The sequence below is a fragment of the Amphiura filiformis genome, chromosome 1 (assembly GCF_039555335.1).
Source record: "Amphiura filiformis chromosome 1, Afil_fr2py, whole genome shotgun sequence".
Classification (NCBI taxonomy): domain Eukaryota; kingdom Metazoa; phylum Echinodermata; class Ophiuroidea; order Amphilepidida; family Amphiuridae; genus Amphiura; species Amphiura filiformis.
Window position 1 is genome coordinate 39,551,362 of NC_092628.1, and position 15,769 is coordinate 39,567,130.

Below are 15,769 nucleotides of genomic sequence, written 5' to 3' on the forward strand. Positions count from 1 at the left end.
TATAACAAACGCCGCATTTTTGTAATGTGCTCTATGTTTGCTCCAACATTGATCGGTGGGGGAGGGAGGGATTCAAAAATTAAATAGTTTGGAAATGATACAAATAAAATATCCTATGGTGAACTTCATATGAACGGCTTTATTGAACCGAGGGTGCGAAATATGCATATGCAGTTACACTAGTGGAAGTTTTGGATGAGAAAACGGACATTTTGATGAGAAACGGCCAAAATGGCTAGAATTTAAATTTTCTCATCCTTTTGGATGAGAAACTTCCTGGTGTGTGTGTCAATCATTATTGTCTTATTAAAACTGGTGAGAATTGCTAATCCCCGCTGAGCTGAAATAAACATTATTATTTTCTCATCCAAAAGAATCAGAAAATTTAATTCTAGCCATTTTGGCCGTTTCTCATCAAAATGTCCGTTTTCTCATCCAAAACTTCCACTAGTGTTATTAGGCCTATGCATGTCTATAATAGGAGATGAAAACAAAATCAAACATGTTGAAGGAAACACAAACATTGATACATGGAACAGAGAATCAAGCAATCAAGATTTATCAATTTAAAATTTCATATAGAAATTATAAGATTATACAATAGGGTGTTTGCACGGAAGGTCCTTAGTTCAAATCATCCTCCAGACACGCTCCACAAGACATACAAAATGCATGGAGTTCAATCATACCACTCGCCTGCTTAACTGGTATTGATCAAAGTAATTCTTTCGTACTCTTTCTTTTGAAAGAGAGGAAGAAAAAAGAATGAAAGAAAGAAAAAAAAGAAAGAAAGAAAGAAAGAAAGAAAGAAAGAAAAAGAAATAATTAAAGAAAAAAAAAAAAAAAAAAGAAAAGAAAAGAAAAAGAAAGGAATTTTATATGGATTCGAACTTCTAATCTTTGGGGCAATAAGCGAAGTCTCTAACGAGACGCCACTGGGAGAAGTTAACAATCACTCTTGATTTTAGCCTATTTATTGCTACTACATTGTGCTATTGATCTTCGATCGGAATGAAATCATTCATTAAAACTCATGTTTTTATCGTATACGGCATTTTATCTAAAATATATTTTGAATATACACGGTCACTTTACACACTCTTTTGTGTGCTATATGTTTATAGGTTATTATTCCTCTATTTAAGGCAAATTGCCACGGTCTACCATTTATGTAAAATAAATTAGAGTCACGCGGTAGCCGTGACCAGCAAGTTTTAAAAAAAAGACTGATAAAGAAGACTAATAACAGATGCTCCCGCGAGACTATATTTACAGCTAACATTAAAACACTTGACTTCTATTGTTCGATGTTATTTTTCGCTGGGTACAAAATGTATCTAAAACCATGCTAAATGTTATTTACAGTCCCAGGTGTTATATCTTGACAACTCATTAATTCAAAAAGGGCCACCAATCCTACAGTCAATCATTGTTCGTAATAAACAAATATTTTTGCTTCCATTTCACGCGGTATTTCATAGCGAAAATTAGTTGCAAATCATACTGATCCAGAATTTTTGGACACTGCTACAGGTCTACCTGGTTATCACCTTCACACTACTTTTTCAGATTCACTTCCAATTATACCCTAGCAATTTCTGAAATACCGTACATACAAATTCCGAACCCCATTTGCCAAAAAATCAAGTTTTTCACAATTCTTTTGTTCTTTTCGGACGACACATCAATTCATATAATAAATATTGTACATCGACACGCTATTTCGCAGCCGAGTCTCGTGGTGTAATGGTTAAGACATTGAACTCCTTATCCGGGGACTCGAGTTCGAAATCCGATGACCAACTTATTTTTTCAATATTTTATTAAACAATAATTTTATTGTTATTAATCAAGGATAACACAATTTTAATCAAGTTCAAGTTCAAGTAGAATACTTCTCAACGCCTTATTAGGGCCAGGCGAGAAGGATAAATGGTGTGCGCTGCGTGAAGCGATGACAATGCTATGTTGAGTGTGGAGTATTGTAGTGATTTGTGACTTCTTTCTTGAATTGCTTAGTTGACTCGATGGTTATGATTTCGTTGGGGAGTTGATTCCAGTCCTTTATTGTTTTTGGAAAATAAGAATGTACCCAGCAGTCTTTGGTTCCGGTTGGTCGTTGGTAAGCTTTGCTGTGATGATGTTTAGTACGGCGGTTAACCGGCTGCAGAAACGTTCTTTCAGGGATGGCAGCCTGTCCATTGGCGATCTTATGCATCATGGTTACCCTTGCTACCTTCCTCCTCTGTTCGAGGGAGTCCCAACCCAATGTTGAGATCATGCTACTTGGACTACTCTCTCTGCTGTAATCATTTTTCACAAACCTCGCTGCTCTTCTCTGAACAGACTCAATTTTCTTTATTTGCTCCAATACGTGTGTGTCCCAAACAATGGAGGAGTATTCCAATAGCGGTCTGACCAGGGTAGTGTATGCGGTGGCCTTTAGGTCTTGGGGGCATGACACAAGGTTTCTTCGTATGAAACCTAAGGACCTGTTGGCTTTGGCTGTGATGTTGTTAATATGTTTTGCCCACTTAAGATCATTTGTGATCTCTACCCCAAGGTAGGTGTGGCTTTTTGTTTCTTGCAAAGTAGAGTCTCCCAGTGTGTATTCTATCTCTATGGGTTTCTTTTGTGTGTAATTCTTACCAGGAAGCACTTCTCGGCGTTGAATGACATTTGCCAAGTGTGCTGCCATTGGTCAAGAGTTTGAAGATCATGTTGTAGTTTAACTGTGTCAGAGGTGGATGCTATATTGCGGTAGACTACACAGTCGTCCGCAAATAAGCGTATGGAGGATGATATGTTGTCCGGCAGGTCATTCAAGTATATTAAAAACAGTAATGGACCTACCGCTGTCCCTTGAGGGGCTCCAGATTGTCCTTTCACCCAGTCTGAGTACTCACCACCTAGGACCACACGCTGTTTGCGGTGTGTCAAGAAATTTTTAATCCATGCATGGATGTTACCAGTGATGCCATAGTTCTGGAGTTTTAGTAAAGTCTGTTATGTGGAACGCAATCAAATGCTTTACTAAAATCCATTACTATGAGATCTGTTTGTTGTTTGTTTTGAAGAGATAGGGCAAGATCATGAACAGTTTGGATAAGCTGCGTTTCGCAGGAATGATTTGCCCTAAATCCATGTTGCTTATCTGTCAATATACGGTGGGTTTCAAGATGAATCATAATATGTGAATGTAAAATGTGTTCAAATATCTTTGAGATGATGGATGTGAGGGATACAGGGCGGTAGTTCCCTGGTGATGTTCTATCCCTTTTTGTATATTGGCGATATGTTGGCAAGTAGCCAGTCATTTGGTGGTGTGGCTGAATCCAGAGATTTCTGGAATATAACAGTTAATGCAGGACCTATTTCATCAGCGGCGATTTTCAAGATCTTAGCCGGGATGTTATCAGGTCCGGAGGCCTTGTTTTCTTTCTGATTTTTTAACAACTTCACTATACCTGCTGTGGTAAAGTTGATTTGAGGAATGTTTGGATACAACACCTTGAGCGTTGTCAGTGAGGGATCGAGAGGGCGCTCTTTGGTGAACACCGACTCGAATTGGGTGTTAAGAACTTCAGCTTTCTGAATATTTTCAGAAACGAGGTTTCCCCCACTTCTTAGAGTGGAAATTCCAGTATTGTCTTTTTTCATTTTATTTATAAAGCTCCAGAATTGCTTAGGTGATTCTAGGCAAGTTCCTTTGACGTACTCCCAGTATGCTTTCTTTGTTTCAGTTTTTACCATTTTTCTCTGTTTTTTGAAGTTTTCCCAATCTTCGGTCAGATTGGACTTGCGTGCCTTATTATAGGCGCGTTGTTTTCTCCGCAGGAGGCGCTTTATGCGCGGAGATATCCAGGGAGATTGGTGTTTTTTACCAACCATTTTACTCGGTATGTTTGCATCCATAGAAGCATGTATTCCATCTTTGAATGTATTCCACAGGTCTTCAACAGATGAAGAGGTAGTATTTGCCATATCAGTTATATTTTCACAAAGAGTTTTTATCTCCTGTTTGAGTCCTTCAAGATCTATTTTTTTATAAAGGTAAATTTTCCTTTTCTTTTGTTTTTCAACACTTGGTTTTGTTTCCATGTCTATTAACGGAATCCCGTCATGGTCACTAATGCCGGGTGTTACAATACTCCGGCTAACCAATGATGGGTGAGAAGTCAGGAACAGATCAAGGATGTTACCCTTTCTAGTGGGTTCTGTTACCATCTGTTCCAACGAGAAGTCACAGACTATGTCAAGAAGCTGACGAGACAGAGTTGGTTTCTTACAACCCTGAGCTGTGGATAGGGACGGCCAGTTGATCTCGCCAAGATTAAAATCACCGGCAAGACATATTATAGTCCCCTTGTCTGGTTTGATTCTAGATAGAGAGTCTCTCAGTTTAGCTAAGTAATGTTCATCATTTTGATCAGGTTTACGGTAAAAAGCTCCAAGTAAGATGGTTTTACATCCTACGATTTGTATCTGAGTCCATGTGAGTTCACAGTCACAATCAAGATCTGTGACATGAGTGCCAATCATATTGTCACGAATGGCAATGAAAACACCGCCGGCATGAGTAATGCGGTCTTTTCGGTAAACAACTAGATTATGAGGGAAAACTTCGCTGTTGGTAACCGAATCATCTAACCATGACTCTGTACCAATCACGATGTCAGGATTGAGATTATCAACACATGCAGCAAAAGACTCTTTTTTTGTTCTAAGGCCCTGGCAGTTGACAACCATAATTCTTAAGTTGTCTTTCTTTGGATTCAAGGGAGGTTGGTTTGGTTTATTTTTACCAATAGGTGAGGAAGCAGCTAGTGGCGAACGAGGCATGTTGTTATCGTCCACCGAAGGTAAGCTACTAAAGCTGTTGGTTAGCTCAATATTACCATTGGAGAACAAGGAGCCAGCAGAATAATTTGGCAGGCCACAGGATGGGGATGGGCAAATCCACATTACGCTACTGTTACCCAGGTATTCGTAGGTTTGGGACCCCATGTTCATACAATCAACATGGTACCAACCTTGGCAACAATCACACATTACTCCTCTTTGGCCCCATTTAACGGCCTTTGAACAAAGGTGGCAAGGAAACTTAACGGACCTGGGTTAGTTTCCGTGTCATGAGCATTTATGATTAGTAACATACAAAGATACGGGAGGGCAAGGCGCATATTTTCTCCATCATGTATGAGTCCTGGTCTTAATTTTGGACCCAAACCTGTAAAAGGTTTGGCAACGGCACCTTGACGATTCATTAGCATAGATGTAATTGCTTCTCTGTATTGTATTGAAAACCATGTTACAGTTTTAATGGATATATTATGATGCAGATTCAGAGGGATTTTCAGTTCAACATTTAATATTGACTGCGTCACCTGTATGCATTCTAACTGGTCAGAATTTGCACCACCACAGTGCATGTTGAGGATGACATTTCTCATAAGTAATATTCTAACAAGAATATACAAGATGCTTGTAGCGATGACGAGCGCCATGTTTAGCAAGCAAAGGGTAACTCAACACGTTTGGACAGGCTTACCACCCCCAATTTACTAGTTTACTACAAACCGGGTCACCCGCCGATACTGTTTAGCACTCCATGTTTGGTGGGTAGGCCGCCATCTTGAAACACATAGACTTGGTTGGTTCCAACGGTACAATATCCAAACACAAAAATACGGCAAAATTTGGAGTAGGGTGAAGTCAAAAACCGGCTCAAAGCAGTCCAGAAGTGTTTAACAACACACTTGTTGGTCACAAATCACGAAAAGTGAGGTTTAGCAAGCGATGGAATTGGATAACCTCAGCAATCTTCGGACGATATTATTTTCCACTCCACACTCGACGCAGGGCGCCACCACATCCAGTGCTATTATGATTTTTTTTTTTATCAAAGCAAGATGTTACCAATATTTTTCTCATTTTTAGTTCTGTCCTACCACGGGCGATTCGCATGGTAATAGGACAATATGTGATATGTATGAATGGTTGTTGAATCGATCTAGAGACCTGTCCCTTTGTCATCTTCAGCTATCGTAGAACTGTATTCCAACATGACTGTCATTTCAATTGTTATACCGTTCCGGTTGGTTTATTGCATACACTCTATAGGTGTGAAAAATTATTATTATATGGAAGGCCAGCAGGGACAAAAACGTATCCAAAAGATACAACCAAATATGGAAGGCCACTAAAGTCATAGTTACGTAAAGGCAAATTAGCAAAGCGGCAAAAATACCCAAATTCCTATTAAAAGGAGGGACTGTCCCCACCACAGGCACACGGAACCCCCGATAGAGAGCAGGGCTTGAAGAATGAGGGAAATTAAAACTACAAACCGCGAAAGACCGCCAACAACCGCCGCATAATAGCGAAATACAACTAGATTGCCCCGTAGGGCTACAGAGAACTATCAACCGCGAAATTTGGATATCCAACTAGATTGCCCCGCAAATCTACAAAACCACAATCATGGTTGGCATGAAGAATGAGGAAATTAAAACTACAAACCGCGAAAGACCGCCAACAACCGCCGCTTAATAGGGAAATCCAACTAGATTGCCCCGCAGGGCTACAAAGAACTATCAACCGCGAAATTTGGATATCCAACTAGATTGCCCCGCTGGGCTACAAAACCACAATCATGGTTGGCATGAAGAATGAGGGAAATTAAAACTACAAACCGCGAAAGACCGCCAACAACCGCCGCTTAATAGGGAAATCCAACTAGATTGCCCCGCAAATCTACAAAGAACTATCAACCGCGAACTTTCGATATCCAACTAGATTGCCCCGCAAGGCTACAAAACTACAATCATTAAAACATAATTATCTTGCTAAGTCGTGGCACTTATACGCTTCCGTAATATAAGCCATGCTACATATACACGCATTTCTCAGCTTCAATTTGAAGTAAATCGCACTGATTCTGTGTCTCGCTGGCATCGTCAACATTGGGTATGTGTTGTTCATATTTACATTTTCTTAGTTGCCTTGAATAAATTAAAATGTATATGTATCCCTATTAACATTACAGTCACGCGGTAGCTGTGACCAGCTGATAAACGGCTGATAAAGTTTTATTAAATTATTTACTGTCATAAATCAAGGATAACATATAATTTCAAACATCTATGTTTCGTTTTATTCGTTTTATGGAGTACTTCGTAAACCCGATGACTTTCCCAACTTAAAGCTGCTTGGCTACATCATAAAAAGAAATAAAATCCACCAAAAAACGTTGACAACGTAAAAAAGCAGCAAGTTTAAAAGCCCCACCTCGGCTCACTTTTGAAACTTGGTCCCATTTTGAATATCAACAGCAAATCGGTGTTTTTAACGTTTAAACAATAGCATCATTGCCATTAACATGCCTACTTATTATAAAACAAAACATAATAGATATTGGCCAAGAACAACATAATAACCTTTCTGATCGTTCCAGAATGCTAACAACCTAATATCGCATCGGCACATTAAAGATACATAACACTTCTGGAAATGTTTTAAGTTGATAAGTATGACAAAGTTTAAATCAGTATCTTTTACAAATGGGACCAAGTTTCAAAAAGTGAGCCGAGGTGGGGGCTTTTAAACTTGCTGCTTTCTTTACGTTGTCAACGTTTTTTGGTGGATATATATTACCTTTTAAGTTATATTATGTTGGTAGACCGTTATTGCGTCATTCTTGTTATACATATTATAAATAAATTAGAAAGCCTAACAAAGGTTCTCCTGCAGTGTAGTGGATTCGTTACTGGGATTGTGATCAGGAGGTCTAGAGTTCGAATCTCTTTGGCGACGGTTTTATTTTTCATTTATCCCTTTTTCAAAATTCAGATAACACCTATAACGGCAGGTTTATTGATTTTATTTTAAAAAAATATAATCCATTATGAAATCTGTGAGATAAATTTACAATGTCTCACGATACTGGTTATGGCTTACTTACATTTTATATTCACCTATTTGGATACAAATAACGTAATGTATGTGTTTTGCATCAAAACAAAGTAATCATAATAATTTTGTATTAGGAAATAAAGCTCACATTAATTTCAGTGTCAAACAACCATTTGTGACAGGTTGTTGACAGGTTAATTAGTATTTCTCATTCATTTGGATGAGAAAGTTTTATAGAAATGAGAAAATTTTAAATTCTCATACTTTTGTCCAATTCTCATCGTTTTGAAAGAATTCTCATTCTCAATTTCCACTAGTGCCAGTAGATATGGTTCTAGAAACTGGTACTGTGAGAGCATGACAAGGCATGGACAAGCTGCAGCGGGTAGCTCTTCTGACTACAAATGGCTTTGGTAGCACTGCCTTCAGATCTGGTTGACACAAGCTGGTGTGTATTTTGTAGAGGACTGTTGCGGCAGTGGATATTCGTTATTAAGAAACTCATTTGACTTTATTGAATATGCCTATATTAAATCATGATAACAACATAATACTGCGAAATTCGCCAGCGAAGTGTTACGTGTAATCAGGTTATGTCAACTGGATCACGCTTTTGAGTCCTGAATCATTATCGAAATGATCGCAACACAAAGTCTATGACATGTACTATCAATTCCAAAAGGTGCGTGATCCAGTTACCAGAAGGTTATGTAACCACTTCGCTGGCGAATACGATCTATATTGCAAAATATCTCATTATTTACTTCCGCAATCTCATCCATATCAATATGTTATCCTTTATCTTTGAATCGATATGTTTATTCGGCAACTTACTCCTCAAACTATGAAGGGTAATTAAGTTGCCGAGTAAATAGTAACTAACAATAGTTGAGGCGTATCTTATCTTAGTGGAGTGCACCTAGTACATACATATGTGACCAGCTTCAACAAAACCCGGAACAAGTCGCCAGCTATGTTTTTGAGTTATATGCCTTTTCGTGGTATTTGACCTTGGGACCGAGTGAACATTCAAATCCTTGAAAGAACTTATTAAAAGAAGTTTATTTAATCAATAATTGACATTTGAACTATGATAATCCCTATTCAATCCTGTGTAAAACAGAAAACTAATTAGCCCATTACTCGAATAGCAATTGGCCAAAAATGTCTAGGTATCATTTACAAAATTATCCATATCTTGAAAAGTATTGATGCAACGTATATGATTTTGGTATAATTTTAAAGTTAATTGTCCTGTACTTACATTTTTATTCAAATTATGAAATGTCAAATGTGATGTGACTTGTTCCTGGTTTTGTCAGAACGGGTCACATATGTACACGTAACACATTGTGTCCATACAGGTCGTATGGGCACGGTAAATGCTGTGCTGGGATGGATATGCTGTATTACAGCATACGTATGGGCACAGTGTACCCCGTTGTTAAAATACGTAGTACGTATTTTAAATTGGTAACATAATTAATTCATAACCTTAACCATAACCCCTAACCCTAAACCCTAATCTTAACCCTAACACATAAACCCAAACCCTAACCCCTAACTCCTAACCATACTTTTTTCTTTTACTTTTTACCCCATAATTTCCCCCATTGTTCAAGCCCTGCCCTCTTTCGGGTGCTAATTCATAGTTAAGCTTGTTGGATATCGCTATATTTCGCGGTTAGTGCTTCTTTGTAGCCCTGTGGGGCAAACTGTTGGATATCCACATTTCGCGGTCAGTGGTTCTTTTTTTTTTTTGTCCATACAGGTCGTATGGGCACGGTAAATGCCGTGCTGGGATGGATATGTTTTATCACAGCATACGTATGGGCACGGTATACCCCGTTGTCAAAATACGTTGAAAGTATTTTAAATTTGTAACATAATTAATTAATAACCCTAACCCTAAACCCTAACCCTAAACCTAATCCTAACCATACTTTTTTATTTAAATTTTTAACCCGTAATATCCCCCATTCTTCAAGCCCTGCCCTCTTTCGAGGGCTAATTTATAGTTAAGCTTGTTGGATATCAATATTTCGCGCTTAGTGCTTCTTTGTAGCCCTGCGGGGCAAACTAGTTGGATATCCACATTTCGCGGTTAGTGGTTCATTTTTAACACATACCTCACTTCGATTTTTAACTAATAAAAATAATAGTTTCCATATTCTATGGTGTCAAATATTATTGTTTTATAGCTGAACCAACAGAGGGCGCTATCACTGTACTAAAGTACATGGTATTTTGACAACGGGGTACACCGTGCCCATACGTATGCTGTAATACACTGAGAGTATCCATCCCAGCACGGCTAGACTATGCCATAGTCGATTTTTGATAAATAAAACAAGTTATTAATCATGATGAAAGCATTCAGTTGAACTCGAAATCATGCTGATATTTATTACATCAAAATAGTAGTATAAAATTGTTATGAAAAAGTTTATATAATTATGATAGTGACAGTAAAAGTAAAGTATACGTAGGCTTATAATTATTTTTGAATGCAACATTATTATCATAATGTCATAATTATATTAGCATTTCAATACTGAACAATTATGATTTTAGAATCTACCAGACTATGGACATTGCATTTTAAACGGGGCTTTGATCGGGCAAAGTCCCAAACACAAACACTGTCAATCATACTTGTTTATCAATCCAATTTAACCGCACTCACAAAGCCTGAAAATACAAGCATGGTACAAGGTCATGCACCTACTGGGAGTTAAATGTTCCCGCCAACACAAAGGCCGCATAGTTGTGTACAATGTAGTTATTAATGGTAATGGCAGGTGCCCGGAGGACTTACACCATATCGAGATCTGGGCGACCAATCACAAGCCAGATCCATTTAAATATGCATTACATCATGGCCAATTTTAGTAGGCCAGAAATCCGACATTCTCATCCATAGACAGCCGTGTTAAGCATGCAGACCGCAATCCAAAGTCAGTAGTCCACTTGGGAAGCTAACAAACAGAGGGAGTACGGTGACTGAAAAGATCAGTTATGAAAATCTATCAATTGTGCACACATTAATTAAATCAGAGTTTTAAGCTTAAATGCAATATCCAGAGTATGCACAATGGGCAAAATACGGAGTAGTCTACGTGCCCATACGACTGGTATGGAAACAATGTGTTACGTGTACATATGTGTGTATCCGGTATCTGAAACTAAAATTTGGTAGCTTACTTGGGAATTACGCTGCTTGGTACACCTAGCGGTTAGTATAAGTTTTATTAAAAATAATGTACTTCTAGCTGGATTGAAGTCCTCTATGCAGTGTCTTTAAATGTCGTGGTCTGATCAGTCGTCCCCTGTAGAAATAAGTAAAACAAATACCTTTATTCTGATTTATTTTCAAGAGTTTATAATGTTATTTTGACGAAATGAAGAATGCAAAATGTAACCATATTTTCCACAAAAAGTTTCGTTTATTTTATAGAGAAAGAAAGGAAAAGCAAATTATTATTATTATATAAAAGCAATGTTCTAATATCATACTGATCTAATTATTGGTACTCATAATTGACCTAACTGCAAATTATTGCATTATTATCAATTATTTTAAAACAAAGTTCTGGAAAACACGTGGTGACCACCCTATTGAGCCTGGGTAACTAGCGGAACCGGTTTCTTTATAGAACCTTGTAGAACAAAGCCACTGCGCCAAAACGTTAACTCAAATATTTTACAAACCTGATATTGTCGGGACTATATATGACGTGTCATGTCAAAAGGAGACACTTTTGGGCAGGATATCAAGTTTAAGATTTTTACATATCTTAAATATAGAGATATTTTGCTCCACAACACCGTTTTCTCCAATGAAATCGGCCATTCCTAAGCGAAGATATTGAGTTAGTAAATTATGGTATTAAAAAATTGGAAATTGAGATATCGGCCATTAAAAATATTGTTAACAATGTTGAGAGTATGAATTACCTTGAAACATCTCTTAAAAATACAAGATGCCAGTTATATTCCGGTCTGAAACTATCAGACAATATTTTAAACATTAATAACATCACAAATTCGCAACAAACCCAAATTTTGAAAAAATCACCCCGTGCAGATTTTTGGCTATTTCTCCATTTACGATCCTGCCCAAAAGTGTCTCCTTTTGACATGACACGTCACATATAGTTGGCATGACAGTGGCGATATGTGTAATAGATATCCGTAAGTCATACATTCCACTGGTTAGTCCATCCAATGATATCATTCTTTCGTTTTCCTCTGCATTTTTGCAATATCATACTGGACTACGGTCTACGATTTTTTTCACATTGTTAGCATTATTATAAATGATTTTAACACAGAAATTGCTAAAACACACGGCCTCTTCATAGCACCTTGTAACGAAGCTCAAAATATAACTGAAATATTTCACAAACCTTTAATAATAGATATCCGTACTTCATAAATTTCCCCTACGGTTACTCCTTCCAACCATGTCATTCTTTCATTTGCCTCGGCATATATGACATTCCAAGTATCAGTTCCTGACAATCTATATTCAATCTGAAATCCAACTACCGGACGCTCTATTGGCCAAGACCAACGCACTTGAAGATTTGTATTGGACGCAAATATCGATCCATCGTATATAATAGGATCTGATACACTAGGATCTGAGCAAGAAATAAAAGAGTTAAATAAAATAAAATGTAAGCTCGAGATTTGGACACAGCCGTCACTATAACCAGTAGACTTCGGTTGTAAACTGCTCAAATAAAGAAAGTCCGCAGTCATGTAACCCGTCCTACACCAAAACCTGATCTTGTTATGAAAATTTGATTGATACGGTTGTGTGCAGAATCTTGTTAGCTCTAATTTGATACCAAATTTGATACCAAACACTCAAAAGTGACAAAGACTGATACCAGTTTATGGCATTTGGTGCATTTTCAAAAGTTGCAAATCAAAACGATAACGCGGTCGAAATTGCTTAGCGTGGCATGTGGTCAAGCTTGCTTGCCCACGATGAACCCATGTCGACTATCCTAAGTGCGCACTTTATTCAATTGTTAATTTGAAACGCATGGATTGCTACAGTGCTTTACTGATGAATACTAGGGCACGATGCGATCGATATGACCTAGCGGTTGTTTCGGGCTATGTCAATGGTCGCGCTGTGCCATTCACCTCTACAGCTCCGCGTGGTCTATTTTTAATTTGCAACTTTTGAAATTGCACCAAATTTCATATACTGGTCTCAATCTCTCTGAATTTAGAGTTTTTGGTGGCAAATTTGGTATCAAGTTGGAGCTAACAAGATTCTGCACACGACTTTATCAATTAAATGTTCATAACACGATCAGGGTTTGGTGTAGGACAGGTTACATGACTGCGGACTTTCTTTATTTGAGCAGTTTATATATACGAGGGGCAGTCAGTATGTTTTAAGAGTTGACTCGTGACGTCATATGTGGATTGTTTTCTTAGCATTTCTCAATGATTACATAAACACTCTACCTTTGTCTTTCAAACAACACATGTAAAAATTATATCATACACATGATTACGTAACAGCATTAGCATAAAATCAATGGTCTAGGGACACTGCCAAATCACGCAAAAAGGCGGGCCTTTTAAATTACAGCAAAGACACGTGTTTAAAATGTCCGAGAACAGCAAAAGTACAAGGTGCGTATGGCTAGTTTTGGGCAGGAATAAACACTAGGTCCTCAGTTTGCATTTGGTAAAATATGAGACTTGCCATTAAACTCAGGTGGAAATGGGGCGTCTGGAAACTTCAACAACTTTAGGGCTTGAATGGAAGCAAAATTATTCTGCAAAAATGGTGAAAATGAAAAAGCAGTTATTACAAATGACATTAATTATCTCCAAAATGAAACAGATTAAAATATATAGACTGGTCACGTGTGAGAGCTGGTATTCAGTGCGGTGATAACTGGTGCAAATCAAACAACAATCTGCGCATGCGTAGGTAGGATGACCGATACAACATGCTGAAAATGCACGAAAATTGCAAAATTCCATGTAAATAAGGCCTAAAATTGTACAAAATGCTATGAAAATTTTAGTTTAAATATTCATGTGAATTTTTATGGATGATCTTAACCTGAAATGAACAGAAATGTTTTAAAAATAAATTTCTGATTCAAACGATGGCCTCTCTCTCTGTACCACTACTTTTTGTATAAATGTAACAAAGGTAGAATAACAGTTATATTTTAATCGCGGATTCAAATATTTTCTAGGGAGACTCCAGTTTTAATGTTTGGAGATTAGTCAACAGAACTGGCAAAAAAACTTAAATTTCCACTTTTGTCATTTTTGGCAATATCAGGATTTGTATAGAAAGAAAAGCCTTGTTTTTGTCAAAAATAAGACATATTTGACCACGCATTTTTAATAAACTAAAACATTAAAAGCCCAACAAACATGGTTGAATGAACTGGTAGTTTGTGTTCTATTACTGTTCCAAAAGGCAGTATTCTCCATACTTTAATTCCCGAGAAAAAAATAAAAAATACAACAATACCTCATTTCAGCCTCTTATTTCCCTTAACAAAAACGACTCAATTTCACCAGGTGACTCTAGACCATTGATTTTATGCTAATGCTGTTACGTAATTATGTGTGTGATATAATTTTTACATGTGTTGTTTGAAAGACAAAGGTACAGTGTTTATGTGATCATTGAGAAATGCCATCAAAACAATCCACATATGACGTCACGAGTTAACTCTTAAAACATACTGACTGCCCCTCGTAAATGCGCATTTATAAATGCGCACGTGACCAGATGGCCAGCGCCATATTTGCATTACATCACTGTCAATCACTGAAATGGCGACCATTGAAGGAGTGGCTACAGTTGTGACCTTGTTTCGTGGCTAGCACTGGCAAGGAACATTGGCTGGAGGTTCGATGCTATAAATTTGCAAGGATAAATCATGGATATCGAAGGATCATGATTATTGCACAGCACCCCCCATGTACAAACTAACTAATGTTTATTTATTTTTTTATTTATTTATTTATTTATTTATTTATTTATTTATGTATTTATTTATTTATTTATTTTATAAATATTATTTGCCCCCCCCCTTTTCTCCAAAAACCACCATCCCCCTTTTACACTCATAAATTAATTGTTTTTTGCTAACTTTCCCCTTCCGTGTAAAGTAAAACTTTATAAGCCGGTTGAATCAAACTGAACAAAATTGACGTATACAATTAGAATATAATACCATGACAATAATGTGTATGACGAGATCTAACTTACTAGCTGAATAAACCTCAAACCATGCATCACATACGTGATTGTACGTCAAATTGTCATATAACGTATGAGCGTGATGTATAGTATACGAGTCTTTCTCAACATCTTCCAGCCGGGATGATTAGATCATGTACAGTCATCTACGTGTTTATACTCTAAATTGTACGTCAACATGGTCAAAGGGTGTACAGATCACCGATTTAGCCTGGGGACACAAAAGGTGCTTAAAAACATATTTTGAATTAGTTTTTTTTCTTTTTTTTATGTGTGATGTGAGCGAGCGAATGAGTAAGTTATGGTTGAGGAGGTCGGGCGGGGACATCTAGCCTATTAGTTCGAGAGGGTCATTATTCCGAAAAGGGCTAAAGTTATAGTTTCGTCAATTGACGTTAAAATTAGAGTTAAAATTAGGGTCAGGGTTATTGTTCAGTGGCGGCACTACGGGGGGGGGGATATTTATCGTGACTCCCAAGTAAATAAATTCATGACCCATTCCTTCCGAAAAAATGACAGCCCCCTAAGTTTCCTATCATCATGTGCAAAAATTATCAAATAACATCATCGGCAGCTACTCAGTTCTGACCTTAA

At 37.5% G+C, this 15,769-nt stretch overlaps 3 protein-coding genes across 3 annotated transcripts in view; all 3 read right to left on the reverse strand.

Annotated features, from left to right (window-relative positions):
• Positions 1–1,963: 1,963 nt before the first annotated feature.
• On the reverse strand, positions 1,964–2,698 carry LOC140159170 (uncharacterized). Its single transcript, XM_072182544.1, has one exon. The coding sequence runs from the start codon at positions 2,696–2,698 to the stop codon at positions 1,964–1,966; it is 735 nt and encodes a 244-aa protein (XP_072038645.1).
• A 572-nt stretch (positions 2,699–3,270) lies between these two features.
• LOC140159179 (uncharacterized) lies at positions 3,271–5,007 on the reverse strand. The gene has a single exon (XM_072182557.1). The coding sequence runs from the start codon at positions 5,005–5,007 to the stop codon at positions 3,271–3,273; it is 1,737 nt and encodes a 578-aa protein (XP_072038658.1).
• Positions 5,008–10,438: 5,431 nt separating this feature from the next.
• Positions 10,439–15,769, reverse strand: part of LOC140166206 (uncharacterized) — a 32,233-nt gene continuing 26,902 nt past the window's right edge. The window contains exons 2-3 of the mRNA XM_072189612.1: positions 12,324–12,560; positions 10,439–11,243 (exon numbers count right to left, since the gene is read on the reverse strand). Of these exons, the coding sequence (XP_072045713.1) occupies positions 11,233–11,243; positions 12,324–12,560 (248 nt within the window). The 3' untranslated portion in view covers positions 10,439–11,232. The remainder of the gene's footprint in view (positions 11,244–12,323; positions 12,561–15,769) is intronic.